Genomic DNA, 18,672 nt, shown 5'->3' on the forward strand with positions numbered 1-18,672 from the left:
TTGTGTGTGTCGACAGACGCTGTTTTTTTCCTCATAAAATATTTGATTCTTGCAGTAATTTGTTCCGTTTTGCGTGAGTCGTGTGAAAGGTATCTTTTTTAGAAAAAAATAATTAATAGGCCATTGTTTTGGTGGGTGTTTAAATTGATAATGTGATAATGATTCAATTTTGAATGAAAAGTTGTGCTAAGCATCGTGGTGATTTCTAATTTTATCTTGGTATGGTAATCAACGCCAATGAGCGTCGATATGCTTTAGTATCGTACGGCTGGCTTTAAAATTTTGTCTCCGTATTATGTTAAATTACTAAGATTTTATTAATTTCTGTGATATTTATACGTAAAAGAGCTGGGGTAATATAAAATTGTCATAAATTGTGGATTTTTTAACTATTGAGTTGTTGACATAATTCATACCTTACCTTGAGTTGGCGGGAAGCCGCCGGTCTAGATTTTAAAAGGTTATAAATTGTAACATTTTTTAGGAATACTTTCTCTGGAGCATTAAATTCAACGTCGTTTTTATTATACGTGGAAAAAAAATCCACAGGTCTAGAGTTACGATGACATCTTTAGAAGAAGGAGAGACGCCAGCGTCTGAAGATATGCTTTCAGGGAATCCAGAAGAATTGGCTAAAAATCCGGCCGCTTTAAAAGGTTTGTTTTATTTTCAGTATTATAAATTGATACATAGCAACAACTTCGGGCTCCTCAGTTTGTTGACAAATTCAGTTCAGTAGCCTATCACTAACAAATTATCCTCTTTACTCTTCCTTTTATTAGTGCTTGGCTGGAAATTACGAGTGGTTTGTACTGATAGATCGAAGATGTTTCTGTCCTACTCGGCTGCTTGGTGAATAGGAAAAGCCGCATTCACAGTTATCTGTTGTGTTGTGTATGATGCATCAGAACGGTATCTTTTTCATATTTTATTGGTTGCATTCACATTTATCTGATGCAGTATGTTGTGACGGCTTGTGCAGTGTCGCATCTAAGCTATAGAGAGAGAGAGAGGGACAGAGAGTGTCACAACACAACACAACAGCTAAATGTGAATGCAGCTTAATTAATAAAGTGTATAAATGATTGTGATAGAGCCCAGTAAATGAAGAATTTGTTTGAAAAGGCATGTTCCCTATGATTTGTCACCCTGCTGCTCCTCAACTTAGATTGCCGTTAAGAAGACTCCCTTTACTGATGGCATGAGGAGCAGACAGGACATAACTAGGACAGACCAAGATAACTATTACTGATGTAACATGACTACATGACTTCTAATAAACAGTGGGACTTCATAAATAAAACTTAGATTCAGCGATAAATGAAAAAAAAAACTTTGAATTGCAACTATTCTATCATTAAATTATGAATCATTAGCAAGTACATTGTTAGTTATATGATTTCTACTACTAAATACCTAAAATATTCTTCAACTTAGTTCTTTAGCAGTGTGAGGTCCAATTTCAGACTCTATTTTAGATCTACTATGGTGGGTGTGAGTGAACAATCATAAAAGACCAGTATTTATCATAAAGAATTAAGAAGATGCCCATAGTAGCTCCATTTTAGAGACATTTTTTTTTTCAGAAGCACATGAGCAGATGGCAACTTTGGATGTCCTCGTCTGTGGCCAGTGCCATTCAGCATTCCATTTTCTAGAGGAGTTCAATGACCATAAGACTGCCAACAACTGCAGTATAAAATCTCCAGTAAGAGATAGTGTAAGTATAAATCATTTTTTTTAACTAAGTAATGCATTCTTATGAAAATCATAAAGCTTAATCTCTTTTAATTAGTGGCATATTGGTACCTACAACTACTGGTAGGCCATTTTTCATTATAAATAGTTTCGGTGCTCTTTTCATCTGTCTTTAGGAAACTTATTATACTACTAAATAGTAGTATGTGATAAAATTATCACACATATTTCAAAATCTAATTCCATGACCTGACAGATCACAAACTGATAAGTTAATTTTTTTAATTCAAAATAAATACAAAAACATCTATGGGAGAATGGTATGCAGATGCATAGCTCTTAGTTAAATTATAATATTTTAAACAATTTACGTTTATGAAAAGTACCTACCACATCCAGAATTTAATTTATTCATGATGAGAAAATGTTGGTTAAAAAAATTACCTTCATGTTTCAACCACATTACAGCATGGCATTGTGGTCACAAGTAGATAGTTACTACTTGTCTATCATAATCCAGATATTATCATAATTGGATTGTTAAATTGCTCCTCTGATAAGTCCTAAGAGCCTACACTAGCTGGCGGGCGCGGCTGAACGGAGCGGACGCACGCCTGCGGGTTAGTGTATAGGTAAAGTCCTTTGCACGCTTGCATTTAGTGCTACTCATACTATTTTTCAATAAATGTCCACCCACTTCAGCAAACCGCGTCAGCTAGCATAGGCCCTGAAGCTATGGCGTGCATTGAATTGAGTTGGCAGCAAGGTAGGCAGCGCTAGTGCTGGTGGCGCGCTGCTGCGGCGCAAAGTAACAACTGCCTACCCTGGATTCGACCCAATGCACGCCAACGTGAAGATGACAATACTTTCATTCATGAACAGAATGAAAGCAAAGCGCAAGTGTGGGCGTTCCTGCTGTGGAAATGTTCGTCGGCGCGGGACGGCAGCAACATCAGCGCAGACAACAGCTGGAAGCTGTACCAGCAATGGTGCCGCATGCCCGAGGCGCAGCGCACGGCCTGGATCACGGCCGGCTCCAACGTGCAGGCGCTCTCCAAGTTTGCGCACGCTAAAGTCGTGAGTACTATTTATATATAAGTTTTAACCCTTTTCCAGGCATAATGCATACAGCGACGAATTTACAATATGGTACAAAATCAATTGAAGTCGTTAAAAATAATTATTCCGTTTTTAAATGAATCCTTCATAGGTTAACAATGTAAAACTGGGGTTCATTTTGTAGATTCCTATGCATAATTAGTTCAGTTAGATTTAATAAAAATTATAGCTGTATAGCCGATTATAGTTCCATGCGATGTCAATTCATTCATTTTTTGTTTGACTGGCAGAAGAAAAATTATGTGCCTGATATTACTGATGGACAAAAATTAAGTATTAAGTAAGTGATTGCCATTTCCTAGGAATGATGCTCATAGCACCTACAGTACACACTCTTTATTTATTAGTCAACTAAAGTGCTATATGAGCATCATTCCTAGGAAATGGCAATCGCTTGGAGTGGAGTACAAATTTTTCAATGAAATATGAACCTTAAATTTAAGAAAGTTATTTTCAAAATCACAAAACTTTAAATTCTCGCCTCGGTTTGTAGAACTATGTATGATAAAAAAAGTCTGGACTTACGAGGATATACTCAATTGTAGGCTTTAGGAAAAAGAAAAACTGATTCCTTATGCTTTGGGTAAATCTGTTTTGCATTTATGCTGCAAAAAGAATCTTTAGTCCAAATTTTTGGTTTCATAGACCAGTCAGCCAGGGGAAATTCTATGAAATTGTGGATTGTCTTTTCAAAAGTTGTTGCTTCCATTTTGTTGTTAAAATTTGCACTTATGCATATGTTTTTTTTTATCACTAGATGGAGCTGAAGACAGATGACCAACTAGTACCAGTTCAAGCTGTACAAGTACAAGAAGTTAAGAAACGCGGCCGCCCGCGAAAGATAGTAAAGGTAAGAACCAGGAATACTTCTGATCCATCCTCATCAATACATCTGGTAGCACAGAATGACTGGATATTGGTAATGCACTTTGAGATACTAAGCAAAAAATTCATGCACATCCACTAACACTTATGTAGTCATTTCCAGTTTAATCCTACAAATTTCTGATTGTAGGAGGATTCCGAGACTCAGCCCTCGGGCGAAGAAAGCGATGGCATTAAAGCCAGTCCTGCACACAAGGCTGTGTTCAACAAAACACCAACAGCCAGTGCAATAAAGGCCAAGGTACAAATTCCATCATTGTACAGCCAGCAGCCGATGCATCGCCAGTTAAATACAACACGTGATCGGATAAACCATGCACACACTATTTGAGTGGTTGATTCATATTTCTGTGTGAATTATTCGGAATGTTGTCTCGCTGTTGCTTGTAGCTGGCGACTTTACACAGCCAATACCAATGAACTCAAAAAATTGAATATTTATTTTTCAAAGATCTTGAGTACTTAGATATTTCTGTGTTTTAAATCTGCTGCTGACAGTATGTATTAATGTACTAAATCCCTGGCCAAAGACGTAAACCTGCTAAATTTGTGCAAAAAGTTGCAACTAACCCTCATTAAATCACTCGGAATGTAACAGGTTTACATATTTAGCCTTACTGTAAATTAGTAATTATAGTCTTCTTTCTATTAGCGCCGTATCTCATCATACATAGCTTAATTCTTACACGTAACACTACTACAATATTTTATATCCTCAGGAGATGAACGACAAAGAATCAGTCCGCAATGCACAAGAGAGAGTGCCTCCGGAAGACAGGATAGCTCGCAGAACTGAGAGGGAAGGGGATCCAGCTGATGCTGGTGAATATGTGGTAGAGAAGATCCTGGCGAAGCGATTCAACCCTCGACGCAAGCAGTACGAATACTTGCTCAAGTGGGAGGGATATCCACAGTAAGTCTACAATAAGATTGTTATTATAAAAAAAATATATAGCCAAACAGGATGCAAATTGTACATGACACATTTCACTCATAACAAGTGGATTGTACTTACAAAGTTATAATCCTTTAATTTATTTAAAATGTACTTGTCTGTAGTGAACAAAACACATGGGAGCCTATTGAGAACATGGAGACCTGCAAGCATTTACTAGAAGCGTTCGAGAAGCAACTCGCCCGGCAGAAGGAGCTTAAAGCGTTGCGGGCGCAGCAACAACAACAGCACCCTGTGCAGGTTACATTAATTTTTCACGCATTGATTTAGTCGTCAGTCCTTTTTTTTTTAACAGACTTCAAAAAAAGGAGGAGTTTATTTAAGTGACCAGTTTGGGAAATGAGACTGTAATTCATAGCTGTTCCTGATTTGAAAAAAAAAATGTGTTTATAGGTCAAGCAGATCAGCACACCACTCCCACAAGTTTTGAAGCAGATAGTCAAGAAAACAGATACCCCTGCCTTAACTCCTACTGGGTAAGTAAATAATTTAATTTTTTGTCAATGAATATCAGGAACCCTGCAATATATTAGTTGCTATAGTATAGTACAGAATATTTAGATACACAAGTACTTGTTAACATGTACAACGCAAAGCTAGGAGATTCTACTACGTCATAATCAGTCCAATAAGTAGCTTTAGCTCTGACACGGCGTTCTAGTTCTTTCGTTAAAAGATCTGTTAATACTTGTTTACTTGTTGCCACATTTACCAGTCCAGTTGTGATGAGATGACAAAGTGTTGTATAGATATTAATTCACATGGTTTTGCAGACGTCTGCAGCGGTCCAGCAAAGTGCGGGCGCTGGATCAAGTGAAGGCGTGGTGTGGCGCCGAGGACGAGCCTGCCGCCAAGAAGGTCAAGCGCGAGGCTTCGAGCGACGACGATGACTACTCTGATGGAGAGGGAAAAGGTAACGACAACACACCGAACATGTAGATATCAAATGGGCTAATTATTGGATTTTAATTGATACTTGTATTGTTACAATTGAAAAAAAAAGGAATCTCTCCCCTCCATATTTGTATGTCACTTCGACAGTTTTGTCGAATCTAATGATAACTATGATATGTTGAAAACCGTCCAGCCTGTTAGACTATAGAGGACCAAAGAAATGGACATACTTACGTACGCTCGAGAAACAATCCTCTTTCGGGTAGTCATTTCAAAATACGATTCGCTTTTAACCTCTTCACCGCCAAAGTCATCCAGTCGTGACAGCCAAAGGAATGCCCCACACGCCACAGTCATCTATAGATATGACCAACATTCAAATCCTTTTGCAATGGAATAAAAAAATCAAGTTCTCTCGCTGGTTTTTCTGTGGCGAACAGAGCACGTTACTTCGTTTATTTTGTGGCAGGTTAACTATTTTTTGAAAGATAACAATAAACTATGATTAATTTTATAGATGCGTGTCTAATGGGGGGGCTGAAAAGCGTTAACACATTAAATCCTCTCTACTCGTACCTACACCAACTAATCATTAGAGATGAGAGGCCAAATAATAAAACTGTTGTTTGCTGTCTGTACTTTTAATATGAAATTTTATAAACTTGAAACCAGAGATAATAAGTCAGAGATAATATTTGATACTGACTGCTATTTCTTATAAGTATAATGAAAAATATTCCTATGATTTTGAGTTTGTCTAATCCATTACAATATTAAATCTTGTTACGCCTAAGAACTGATGTGATTGCTTTAATCATTCTCGTCACTCCCCTATATTTTTATTACCCTATCTGAAAGGTAATAAAAATTTCAGTTGACAAGAAATCTCTAAACGGACAGTCGTCTCCAAAAGGTAACGTGGACCCAGAGCTCGTGAAGTCGCTCGGCCTCGGTGGCAAGGGCATGCCGAATATCAAGGGCGTGATCAAAGTCGATCCTAAACACATGCCCAATCTTAGCACGGGTGAGTCATTATCTTTAGCTTGCCTGCCTTATTGTGCTAAAGCATAGTGCTACGGTTGAAATGCATAATAATAACATTCATTTGTTTTTAAACTTTTGTAGCACTTCCAGTTTCAGTTTGTGCAAGAAACAATAGATTTTTTTTTTGAGTTACAATTGTTTATTTTATTACGTATTTTAAAGTTATTGCACGGAATTGCAGTATATGATAGTACAAAATACAGCCGGTATAAATATAAATATATATATCAATATAATATTTATGTAGTCGCTTTGAAATATTTATTGAGCTAAAAACAACAAAAAATCTAAATCATGCCCTTTTCGTGTATGTACCCTGTCACTTATCAGCTTATTGACCTAGCCATTGTTTTTAATTAAATCTCCCTCTGTATATTGCTACGCCTGTTATCTCACGTTTGCATATGGGTTGTTCCACACATAGACATACAATCCTCGTAAACAAAAAAGCCTCGCAAACCGCTTCTAAAGCGCCACCTCGCATACGGCAAGTCGAGTTACAAGTTACAAGTAATTCAAATGTAAAAAAATAAGTGAGCTCAATTGCGTGAACGGACGGTTCTGAAACCTTTGGGCAGTCAAATTAAGTTCATTCCTATTATCTCTATACTATGTTTATTGTTCATACATACTGCTCTATAGTCTAAAACCTGAAGGAGAGTGGGTTGTCGCTTATGAAGTTATGATATGATTGCTTTGTTTTGCTATTTATAGCCAATAGTCTTTAAAGTTTATGTCTGATTGTCTGCAGGTGTTTACATAATGTCAAAGAGCTCAGGAATTATGAAGATTGACTCACCCGGAAAATTGGGTCCGGGTCTGAACATAGATCAGGAGGTGATCAGGAAACAAATATTAGCTGCCAAGCAGGTAAAGATCACTATTGTAAATGTCATACTTATTTCAACAATCATCAACCATCATGCCAGCATATCAGGAAACTCCTCCATAAGAGACCGTAGTAGGATTTCTTTACGCACTTTTCGAAGTAATGGATGCTACATGCGAAAACTCGATATTGAGTTTACTTATCTCTATACCGTTATAGTGCAGAGTTGAGACCATTTTCTAACGAACTGACGTTTGCGATCGCATTCACCATCTCTTTCTACCCTCGTCTTAAACCGTGTGACAGAAAGAAGTGATGAAAACGATCGTGAGCCAAGTGTGTTAGACAATAATAAGGCCTCTGTTCAAAAACATGATTGAATCTTGTTGCCTCCACTCATATGTACGCTTGTTACAGAAAAAACAAGAGGAAAAGAAGGGCACTCCAGTTTCATCGCAGGTAATTTATTAAGGCATTAGCAGGCTTTTTACATCACGCATTTTTTTTTGAACAAAAAAGTATCAGAAACACTCAACAAATGTGTCTTTGCTTTGTTAGATCAAGAAGACAATTAGTTCTGGAGGACAGCAAGTAACAGAAAAGACAATAATCACGCCGTCGGGTCAGAAAATCATTCAGCGCACGATACACCGGCCGGTCGGCCAGTCGCCAGAAGGAAAATCGCCCGTTACCATTCTTAACAAGAAACTTGCGCAGGTTAGTCGTTTTACACGTGGTATAGTTCGAGCCCTGATTATCAATTACTATACAGGAAGGAATATGTATATCTCATTATTACAAATAAATGTGATTAAATTTGGTATCGTTTAATTTTGCTTTGATCTTAGTATAATCCGACTAAGGTACCGATTTTTAAAATCACATCACTTGAATAATCAAGATACGAGAGAATAAAGTTCGCATTCCATCCCTTTCTACAAGAATGATCTCTTTTTAGTATGGCCCGTATATGGTCGTGGTGGAGAGATCCGACATGTGTCTCTCTGTTTAACTGTAAATTTAGATTTTGTCGTGTTTTTTGATAATATTTAAAAAATGTTCAACTCGGGTCTGTCGAACAATAAATGAAATATTGCTTGCATATTCCCTGTTTTCATCGGTGTTATTCCTAGATTATTTATGAGACATGGCTTAATGTATTACTGTTGTTTAGGGCGACAGTCTGCTGCGTCGCGGCGGGTCGGCGCGCGGGCGCGGGCGCGGCGGCGCGCACGTGGCCACGGCGGCCGGGAACATCATCCGCATCCGCGACAAGACCGCCGGCTCCATACCCTTCGACTTTGACCAGGTACGGAGCCAGTAGTGACGCAAACCCACTATAAAATTCCTACCGTACGTGACGTCAGTGATTTCAACTATGACTGCCGTGGTAGATTTTTATTTTTGACAGTCATAATCATAAGTGCTTGTTGTTATAGTCTAAATTGAATAAAGATGTCTTGACTTTGACTTATGACAAAAGTTTTGCACTCGAAGACAAGACATAACTAATGCCTAGATGCGATTAATGTATGATTGAACGGCAGCGGCAACATTGTACGACGTTATATCTGGGGGCACGGAAGTACCCCCGCCGAGACGAAAAAAAAATACAAAATTACACGATGGCTTAAATTGTCAGGTAGTACATTATTGGCAGATGTCCAGCTATCTACATACCAATCCAAATCCGCCCACCCGTTTTAGCGTGAAGGAGTAACAAAAATAAACATATAATATGAGATATGTATGTATGTTAACTCTTTATTGCACATAAAAATACAAATACACAGAGAGGAGAACAAAGGGGAGCTTATCCCTAAAAAGGGATCTCTTCCAGCTAACCTAGATGTATATACATACATACATATAGGGTTAGTAGGATTTGTCAACATTGGTACCCCTAAACGTTATTATGAACTGTGCAGTCTGACGTGTCGTCGGAGACGTCAGACGGCGTGACGGACCCGTTCCCGACGGAGCTGGGCCCGCTGCCGTCGCCGAGCCCCGAGCGCGAGCTGACGCTGTGCCCGCTGACGGGGCGCCGCCTGGCGCGTGCCGAGGGCGAGCCCACGCCGCCGCCCACGCCCTCGCCCCCACCCACGCCGCCCACGCCGCCCACGCCACCGCCCGCGCCCCAGCAGATGCTCATGAAGGTATTGACTCAGTCAACTTTTAACACACTATCGATGCATAGCCATTGATCATGCCAATTGATCAATTCATTTAAAAGTAATAAGTACTACTCACTATTTTTTGGATTTATAATATTATGTAATATGATAGCTTCTTTTCATAATTGACACTAACATACTGCTCAGAATATTTGACTGAGGTAAGTAGAGGTATATTTATCACCGCGCCACAATTTGAAAGTCCACCATCACGCTTCCAAGACTGCTTAGACGACTTCCACATTAGGGCGCTAGCAGCGCAGCTGTGCTTAGACGATCTAAGTAAGGACAGTGACTTTAATCTGAAAGTTAATTTTGTGCATAATATTTGTGTAATGAAAGAGACGTATGCGGAGTTTTAAAATATATGTGCACGACAAATGGCAACTTCCTTGTGATCTACAATTAATATTTCTAGACATGCCAGTTCGCAGTCTGCTCTATATCAGGCCCACGAGAAAACGATGCATTTTTACCAGCTTATCATTGCCCCTGTTAAAAAACGACTACTAACTTTTGTCTATTTCCATCAGGTGGAGATGTCACCGGGCGGCACGACTGGTATGCTGGTACAAGGTGACGGTGCGCAGCCCTCTTTACCTGTACTGACGGACGAAGATGGCGTAAGTATTCTGTACAAATAATTTTGAATACATTTCAATCAGGGTATGGCCTGATATGCTTTCAACTGGGCCATTCTCTTAAAAGTTGTACTCAAACTTATTTTCTGGGATTTTGAAATTTTGTTAGGTAGTCTACTCGGATTCAGAAGTACTATCGATTTTAATAGGTGAAAAAAAGTGTCCCAAAATTTGCATATATTTTTTGTAATTCCGTTCCGTTAGTCTCATTACAAGTGTATATGGGAAAGGTAACACAATGGAATCAAAATGTTTGGACACTTTTTTTCACCTATTACAATCGATAGTACTCCTGATTCCGAGTAGATATAACATAAAAATTTCAAAATCCCAGAAAAAAAGTTTGGGTACAATGCATGCTTCGTACGGTAAGTTTGTACGGACAACAGACAAATTATACAATTGCTACATAAGATAACGTTTTAATTTCTTAGTTTTAGTATTGCCAGCTGCATAATTTTTAGTAAGTCACATCCAAATGCAACTTGAGTAAAATCCCTTTGCTAAAACCGTTGTTTTTTCGCAGACGGAAGTGAAGGTGGAAGCTCGCGCGGTGAAGCAGCTCCTTGAAGACGGAGTGGGAGACGAGGGCGAAGAAGTGAGCTTGCTGCACGCCGGACACCCGCCCATCATGATCCGCGGCGAGGATGGCGTTCTCTATCAGGTAAGAGTTAGAATTAACAGTAACTAAGAACATACAATGCCGACTTTTATTAGCAGTCACAAGACGCAGCTACAAGATTTTTACTGGTGAATGTTGTATAAACAAGACCAGCAACTCACAATTCTAAATTTTATAACCAATGTGAAGCCCACTTTTAGACTGAACACTTAAAGTCGGCAATGTATTTAATCTCTATCCTATCAAAAACATTACAAACATGTAAAAAGCTGCAAGTGTCGCAGTGCAGTTCTTTATTGCTAAAAAGTTTTGAGATGCTATGGCAAGGGGGTGTCCATTGAATTCGATTTCTAAGAGTAAGCAAAATTTATTTAATACACATACTGACTTAGCCTATGTTTAATAGATGTGTTGATCTCCATTCCTATGTCTTATTAGTTGCTGTGTTTGTTAGGTTGCGGGCGAGAACGAGGCGGGTCAAACGCTGCTGGTGGCGGCGGAGGGGGTTGAAGGCGTGGAGGGCGCGGAGGGCGAGCCCGGCGCCGACGACGGCGTCATGTACGTCACGCGCGAGGACGGACAGGTAACTTCACTTGCATACTCCAAGCACCTGGCACCTAAATCCTGCACTTCACTTAGCATTGCGTGCTCTAGTTAGTAGTTATGCACACACACAGTCACATTTTTTAAAGTCTGATTACTTGCGCTTGCTTTGTCATACACATTTGGGGCTTTTTTTTTTATTCGACTGGATGGCAAACGAGCAGGTGGGTCTCCTGATGGTAAGAGATACTACCGCCCATAAACATCTGCAACACCAGGGGTATTGCAGACGCGTTGCCAACCTAGAGGCCTAAGATGGGATACCTCACGTGCCAGTAATTTCACCGGCTGTCTTACTCTCCACGCCGAAACACAACAGTGCAAGCACTGCTGCTTCACGGCAGGATTAGCGAGCAAGATGGTGGTAGCAATCCGGGCGGACCTTGCACAAGGTTCTACTACCTGCTTGCGAGGTTTTTCAAAAGTTAACGCATAATACTTATTGTAAAACATACAGTTTCAAGGGGTGGGTGACAGTGGCCTTCCCCTGCTTCCCACCCACCTGGGTACGCTCAGCTGCTTAAACTAATGAATGATGTGTCAGGTTATAATCTGGCAGGGTGTGATTGACATAATGAAAGTGTTAATTCCATGATTGAATGGTTATTGTTTGTGTGCAGGACGTCCTGGCGATAGACCCGGCGCAGCTGGCGCACCTGATCCCGGGCGGCGAGTCGGCCGCGCTGCAGCAGGTGGCCGTGCAGGTGGAGGGGGAGCCCGGCGAGGACGCCACGCAGGTCATCGCGCAGCTCGTGCAGGCCGACCTGCCCTCGCCAGGTAACACCGTTAATGTTAATAACTGGCTCAACCAACTATTTAGGGGCTGTTTCACCATCCATTGATTAGCGTTAACCGACGGTTAAATTAGATGCCGTCTCCGTCTATTCGAACAAAACAAGTAGAGACAGCATCACATTTAACCGCCAGTTAACACTAATCAATGGATGGTGAAACAGCCCCTTAATGTATGTTGTTCTGTCCTCTAGCTTATGTCACATCAGTGATACACTGTTAGATAAATGTTTGCAATGTATACTAGGTCTATTAGCATGCTTAGAAGTTGAGCTATGAAGGAATTGCCTCAAAACTGTCACAAATCCTAACTTTCAGAGAATTGGACACCATAAAATCATACTTTTAAGAAGTGACCGGGGAGACATTACCATCCACGTTATCACCACGAACATCGTATAAGCGTACGTGACGTAACCAGCTACACTAAAAAGTTGATTGACCAAAAATCTAACGAATGGTATAAAAATGTCACATGGGCAATTTTCGACTTTCGCGGCATTGTTGTATAAGCGACGATACGTGACCGTGCACACTGTTGAGAATTCTGTAACTGAAGCTAGTGTAATCGTTCTTACGGCTTGTTTGGTGTTATGCCTTGTCGGTCAAGTTTGGTTTGGATGAATGAATGATGGGCTTGGCTTGCGTTAGTCACCGCTGCGGTCCCGGGTTCGATCCTCGGTCAGGGCATATATTATGTTTGAATAAAAATTAGATTATGGTTCTGTTTGACGTTGCATTAAAAACAGCCGTGCAAATTTTTATGAGCTTAAGCACAGTGTTTGTGATCGCGAGACTTCCATTCCTCACCCGTGGGAACATTGCGATAAAATCTAGCCTATGTGTTATTCCAGTTTTAGAGTCAAAGAATAAAAAATAAACGCATATAGAGAGCGACAAACTCACAAACTTTCGCATTTATAACATTAGTAGGCTGCACATGACATGACTGACTGATTGACCTGAATGCAAAAAAATAGTTATGCAAATGGCTCACACACGCAAATTTGCAGGCGGCACGCGGCGCGTAGTGCTCCTCCTACCAGACGGCAGCTTCACAATGACGGAGCTCGACAAAGAACAGTACGAGTCCATCACGGAAGCCAGCAGAGCGCAGGAGTGAACACACCCGCGCTCACCCCGAGACTGATCACACCACTGCAGAGGGCGAGGATCGCATGCGACGCCGGTCGGCAAACGCTGCGTCACACATTATTTAACCTTCTGACCTTACATCCAAAAGCATTTCAGTTTGGTATGGTTAAAGGGTTAAATAAATTTAAAAAACAGCTGTAATACTCGCAGATTACATCTCAATAACATATTGTTTAAATATGATGCGTTTATAGCTGCGTGGCTGCAAATATGGAGTGTCTTGTGTAAATAGAGGTATGATTGGCTATTTGTACAGATTGTACATGATTGAATGGATTGGTTAGCGTAATTAGTTTATCTAGGTATTGTATATTTGACTTCTATTAATAAAATATCACGGTTCTTCTCATAATTTATTTTAAGGCGATTTAATGATGCCTTGAAATAATGTACTAGTTAAACTAATAAAATTCCTTTTATTTGCTCTAACGGTTTTATGAATAAGTAAGACTTGAAGTAAGTGAAATGCATGTATTGACTTAATTTTTACATGAGCTGCGATTATTTAACAGGTTATTTTACAAAAGTTAATCAGATCAACAGTTGCGTAGTCCTAACTAAATTCTTTATATTCCATAGGTAGTTAATGTTAAGACTGAAAGACAACTGAATTCAGAACTATGAACCGCAAATGACCACAATGACATAGAATTATTATTATTTTACTTCATTTTTTACATTTTACAAAATTGCTTGATTGGGGCTCTGAAATGGGTCAAAATTAATTTGGAAGGTTTATAAGAATTTAATGAAAGTATGTAAAACTATCATCAATGACAACTTTAACTTAACGAGTTAAGGTGCGACCAAACCGCTGCTTAAAAAACGGTGACAGCTCGGAATCGCAGTGACGCACCGTATGCGCGCCGTTTTTTTGCATGCTTTCCACACCGCTGCTCAAAATACGCAAACGGTGCGGAATCGCAGTGACGGACCGTAAACGACAAGACTTTTGTTCGGTAAAGTCCTGACGTTTACGGCACGTCACTGCGATTCCGTATTTTTAAGCAGCGGTGAGGAAAGCATGCAAAAAAAAAAACGGTGCACATACGGTGCGTCACTGCGATTCCGTGCCGTCACCGTTTTTTAAGCAACGGTTTGGTCGCCGCACACTTGATTCGGCTTTAGCCAATGAAAAAATGTTTTATGTCCACGCAAAAAGGGCGAAGAAGACATTTTCCCGTCGACACACGTATTTTAGCGTCAGTCGAGCCGATCGACGTCTTTTTCACTCTTATTGCGTGGATATAAGGCGGTTTTTGATCAGGTAAAGTTGATTCTGCGTCGATAGATGTAGGGAAACCCTAAGTGTACAGTAGCCAAAACTTGTATCTTATCTGACCATTCGTGCACCTTCTATTGTTGTAATAAAGTTCACAACTAGTGAGCAAGAGTATTGGCGACTGTTCATCGTTAGACCATAATTTATTTGAATCGTCGCCGTCCGAAAGATAATTCAGCAAGTATTTTTTGTCTGCTTTGCATTCAAAGATTTATAAAAGTTAAAGTTGCCGTTGTAGAAAGTGGTAAAATAAATTAAATGAAATAAACTTGAGTTGGCCTGACAAAGTGACCAACTCAAAGCCCAGCATACAGGCTGCTGCTTATGGGGTCACTGTCAATAATGAGTTTATGAATACAGGTCTGATTATTTATTATGCATTATTAGCCCTGCATGTACACACATCGATTGGCAGTGGGCACTGGAAGCAGAGCCCCTCATGTCGAACTTTGAGTGGGACAATTGAAAGGAACAACACTACTTCAAGTCAAAGTGATGGAATATAATATAATAACATAATAGCCGCCGCCTTCTCGTCTCGGCCTATCCAACCGTACTCTATGGCATGTGGTAATACTACTGGATCAGTCAGGTGTCGACCTACAACGACGTAGTAACCAAATTAAATTATAAATTAATATTTTCGTAAAAAATCCTTTGTTTACTTGATCGGGGCAGGGACATACATGTAGGAATCTTAGACTATAAGAGACTGACGACTATCAATCGCCTAAGAAACACGATGAAGTTTTATCATAAAATGGAAGACTCTGGAAGTTTTCGGTATGTTTTCACTTGTCGGGACCCTCAATTTAAACTGCGTCCTTAGGCACTGCAAACTGGGGAAAAATCGCACTATTTTGCATTTTAACGTTGAGTACGCACTTGAGGAGATTTATTTGTTGAACTGGGAAAATTATTCCCGTTAGTAGAGCTGTCAAAACTGTGAGGACAAGTGGAAATAGTCCCAAGTTTTCTAGTAGATATTTTGAATTTATTTTCCCAGTTACTGGTTAATATTAGATTTTATGAAGATCCGTTCGTATGTGTTCGAGGCTCATCTGAGTAATTGCCATTATTTGGTCTCATAGATTTTAATCCCATTTTATTGTTAATAAGCCGCCCGCCCCGGCACCGCACGGGTACATTAATGACGAAAATGAGACTAACTAAATCTAAACTAAACCAATTACTTTGCTCACCTGCGACCTTACGATAGCTGCTACGTTTATGCAAGAAATGTGTGTTCATACAATACCTCCACACAGCAAGAACACACAAATCACGCAAACCCATCTATCACCACCACCACACAACACTGACGCGTTTCTAACTCAACCAGAGCTCATCTTCAGAGCAACAACCGTTCACCATGCTACCAGATGTGACTAAATCCTATACTGCAAGCATGTTCTGTCCCTCGTTCACTTTTTGTATGGAGATTTTTATTGTCTACTGACAGTTACAGTTACACACACAAACAAAAAACAAATGCATTTCGCGTGAACATCTTTCTTTCTGCCAGTTTTTCGAAAGTAGAGCGTGATAAGTCATCTTTTCACCTTACGTTAATTAGAACTCTGGAATGTTGAAATAAGTATTGGACCAAATATTAAAATTCCTGTATCAAGCGACGCGCGACGGGAGTAACTATGACTTAAGAATTTATAAGAATAAGATAATAGAAAAATTTAAAAAATAAAATTATAGTAATGACCATTGTCCAGGAACAGGACAGCCAGTTTCTAATTACATTTTAAGTCTGTTTCTGCTTTATTTCTAGTAACAATGCCGCCAAAGATTGACCAAGGTACTATTATTGTACTTGACATCGGAAGAAATGTAACATCTTCCGAGGAAAAGAACGGGAACAGCTTTGCCAAGGAATGCACTGCTCGCATATTAGAGCGGAAAGTTATGACCCAGGCAAAGAATTATAATTATTATTATTTATTTCCGAGAGCCGTGGCGGCCTAGTGGTTTGACCTATCGCCTCTCAAACAGAGGGTCGTAGGTTCAAACCCCGGCTCGCACCTCTTTTTCGTTATTCGTTCGAGTTTTTCGAAATTCATTTGCGGAATTACATTTGAAATTTACCACGAGCTTTGCGGTGCAGGAAAACATCGTGAGGAAACCTGCACAAACCTGCGAAGCAATTCAACGGTGCGTGTGAAGTTCCCAATCCGCACTGGGCCCGCGTGGGAACTATGGCCCAAGCCCTCTTGTTCTGAGAGGAGGCCTGTGCCCAGCAGTGGGACGTATATAGGCTGGGATGATGATGATTATTTATTTCAAAGAAACTTACACAGTATAACAGTTAAACACTAAGGCACTGCGCAAGACAAACACTGAGAAGAGAGAAAGACATTGAATGACAATACAACAATTCATAATTTTCTTACACATAAATAAAAGGTAAATTATGTGGGAGTAATCTTACTGAGATCAAAATAATAGTATGGCAGATCAATACACAGCAGAATACACTTCGAAAGCAACAGAAAACACAACTAGCACGTAGGCTCACCCGATCAAAACTCATCCTCTTTCACTCATTCGCTCGCTCATTCATTCCACAGAAGTCTTCGGTCATACGGTCGCTAGTTTACATCAATCATTCGTACAAAAATCCACCCTCATTCCCACATAATTTATTTTTGAAAATTGAAGTTTTTATTTGTTGATTCATTTAATAAACACAATCATTACCTAAGCTTTGCCGAAGGCTTCGAAATGAATTAGACTGAGAGTTGGCAGGATTTTTTAAAACGATCATGGAAACGGTTATATTAATTTTTATGGGTTGTAGAGTGGTTTATTGTCTTAAGTTTGTTAAACAGACCTTACGTTACTAGCGTCAACTAGCCTCGTCACAGTAACCCTCATTCGCGAGCGAGTTTTACGGGAATCTGAACAGAAAACAAATTTTAGCAGGATTTTCGTTAATTTGTTGGCACAATAATTTTAGTTATCTGACTGACATAATGGTTAACGGATCTTTGTAAAATCTGATCTTAATGTACTAAATGTGTAAAATAATTTGTAAAGTATTTTTGGTTTTACTGTAACTATTTTAAATAAATATTATTTGCTGCAGTTGTTTTTGTTTTGCTATAAGTACCTCGTTGCTCAATTTTTCACCATTCCTTTCTAAACTGAATTAACCCTACTAATATTATAAATGTGAATGTTTGTGAGTGAGTGAGTATATGTTTGTTACTCTTCACGCTGAAATGGCTGGACGGATTTAGATGAAATTTGGCAAAAAGTTAGTTTATACCCTGGATTAAAACATACGCTACTTTTTATCCTGATATTCCCACGGGATAGGGACAAAATCTTGAAATAACAACCGCTGGGCTTAGAGTAATAAAATTTGATATGTAGGTTGCTGGACGTCTGGAATAACACATAGGCTACTTTTTATCCCGATATTCCTACGGGATAGGGATAAAATCTCGAAATAACCGCTGAGCTTAGAGTCATGAAATATGGCATGGTTGTTATAATATAACATCAATGAAAACCACGATGTAATTTTAGGGAATTTCCACGAGAATATAATAAAATCCCGGAATTTCAATTCAACTGCTGTATCTAATGATTTACGCGTGCGAAGCCGCGGGTGAACGCTAGTTTATGATAAAGGTATGTTACGTTACGGCATACACTATGGTATCCTTGGTACCTATAATAAAAGACTGCAATATTTTTATTTACCTACTTTTTTGTGCCCCCCGGCAATAAGAATCTCAAGTTTAAAAAGTCGGTAGAAAGTTTAATGTACATATTATATGGCTACTACACTATGTAAATCGCGTCGAATGAAGCTGCTCACATAATTGTGATCTAACTTCACTTGGTAAGTTCGTTTGATCATTAATTTTTTAGCTAAGTTTCGTCAAAATCGGTTCAACTTTTCATGAAATGCAACACCTGCATGTGAAAAATTCGGAGTTTTTATCGACTGTCGAAACTA

At 39.5% G+C, this 18,672-nt stretch overlaps 1 protein-coding gene across 8 annotated transcripts; it reads left to right on the top strand.

Annotated features, from left to right (window-relative positions):
* Chro (chromodomain-containing protein chromator) lies at positions 1–17,789 on the top strand. Of its 8 annotated transcripts, none has more exons than XM_074099688.1 (21): positions 1–89; positions 550–656; positions 1,587–1,720; positions 2,581–2,775; positions 3,575–3,667; positions 3,833–3,943; positions 4,422–4,615; positions 4,762–4,897; positions 5,051–5,133; positions 5,431–5,570; positions 6,426–6,575; positions 7,347–7,465; positions 7,842–7,883; positions 7,983–8,141; positions 8,599–8,733; positions 9,353–9,580; positions 10,132–10,221; positions 10,766–10,903; positions 11,316–11,444; positions 12,085–12,241; positions 13,270–17,789. In XM_074099688.1, exons 2-21 carry the CDS (start codon positions 563–565, stop codon positions 13,377–13,379), a joined length of 2,637 nt encoding a protein of 878 aa, XP_073955789.1. In that variant the 5' UTR covers positions 1–89; positions 550–562; the 3' UTR covers positions 13,380–17,789. The 8 variants fall into 8 exon arrangements, with proteins under 8 accessions (XP_073955789.1, XP_073955786.1, XP_073955788.1 ...); XM_074099685.1 differs by having other exon boundaries at positions 15–89; positions 6,465–6,575; XM_074099681.1 differs by having other exon boundaries at positions 55–131.
* Positions 17,790–18,672: the final 883 nt, after the last annotated feature.

Source organism: Choristoneura fumiferana, chromosome 17 (genome assembly GCF_025370935.1).
Source record: "Choristoneura fumiferana chromosome 17, NRCan_CFum_1, whole genome shotgun sequence".
NCBI lineage: Eukaryota > Metazoa > Arthropoda > Insecta > Lepidoptera > Tortricidae > Choristoneura > Choristoneura fumiferana.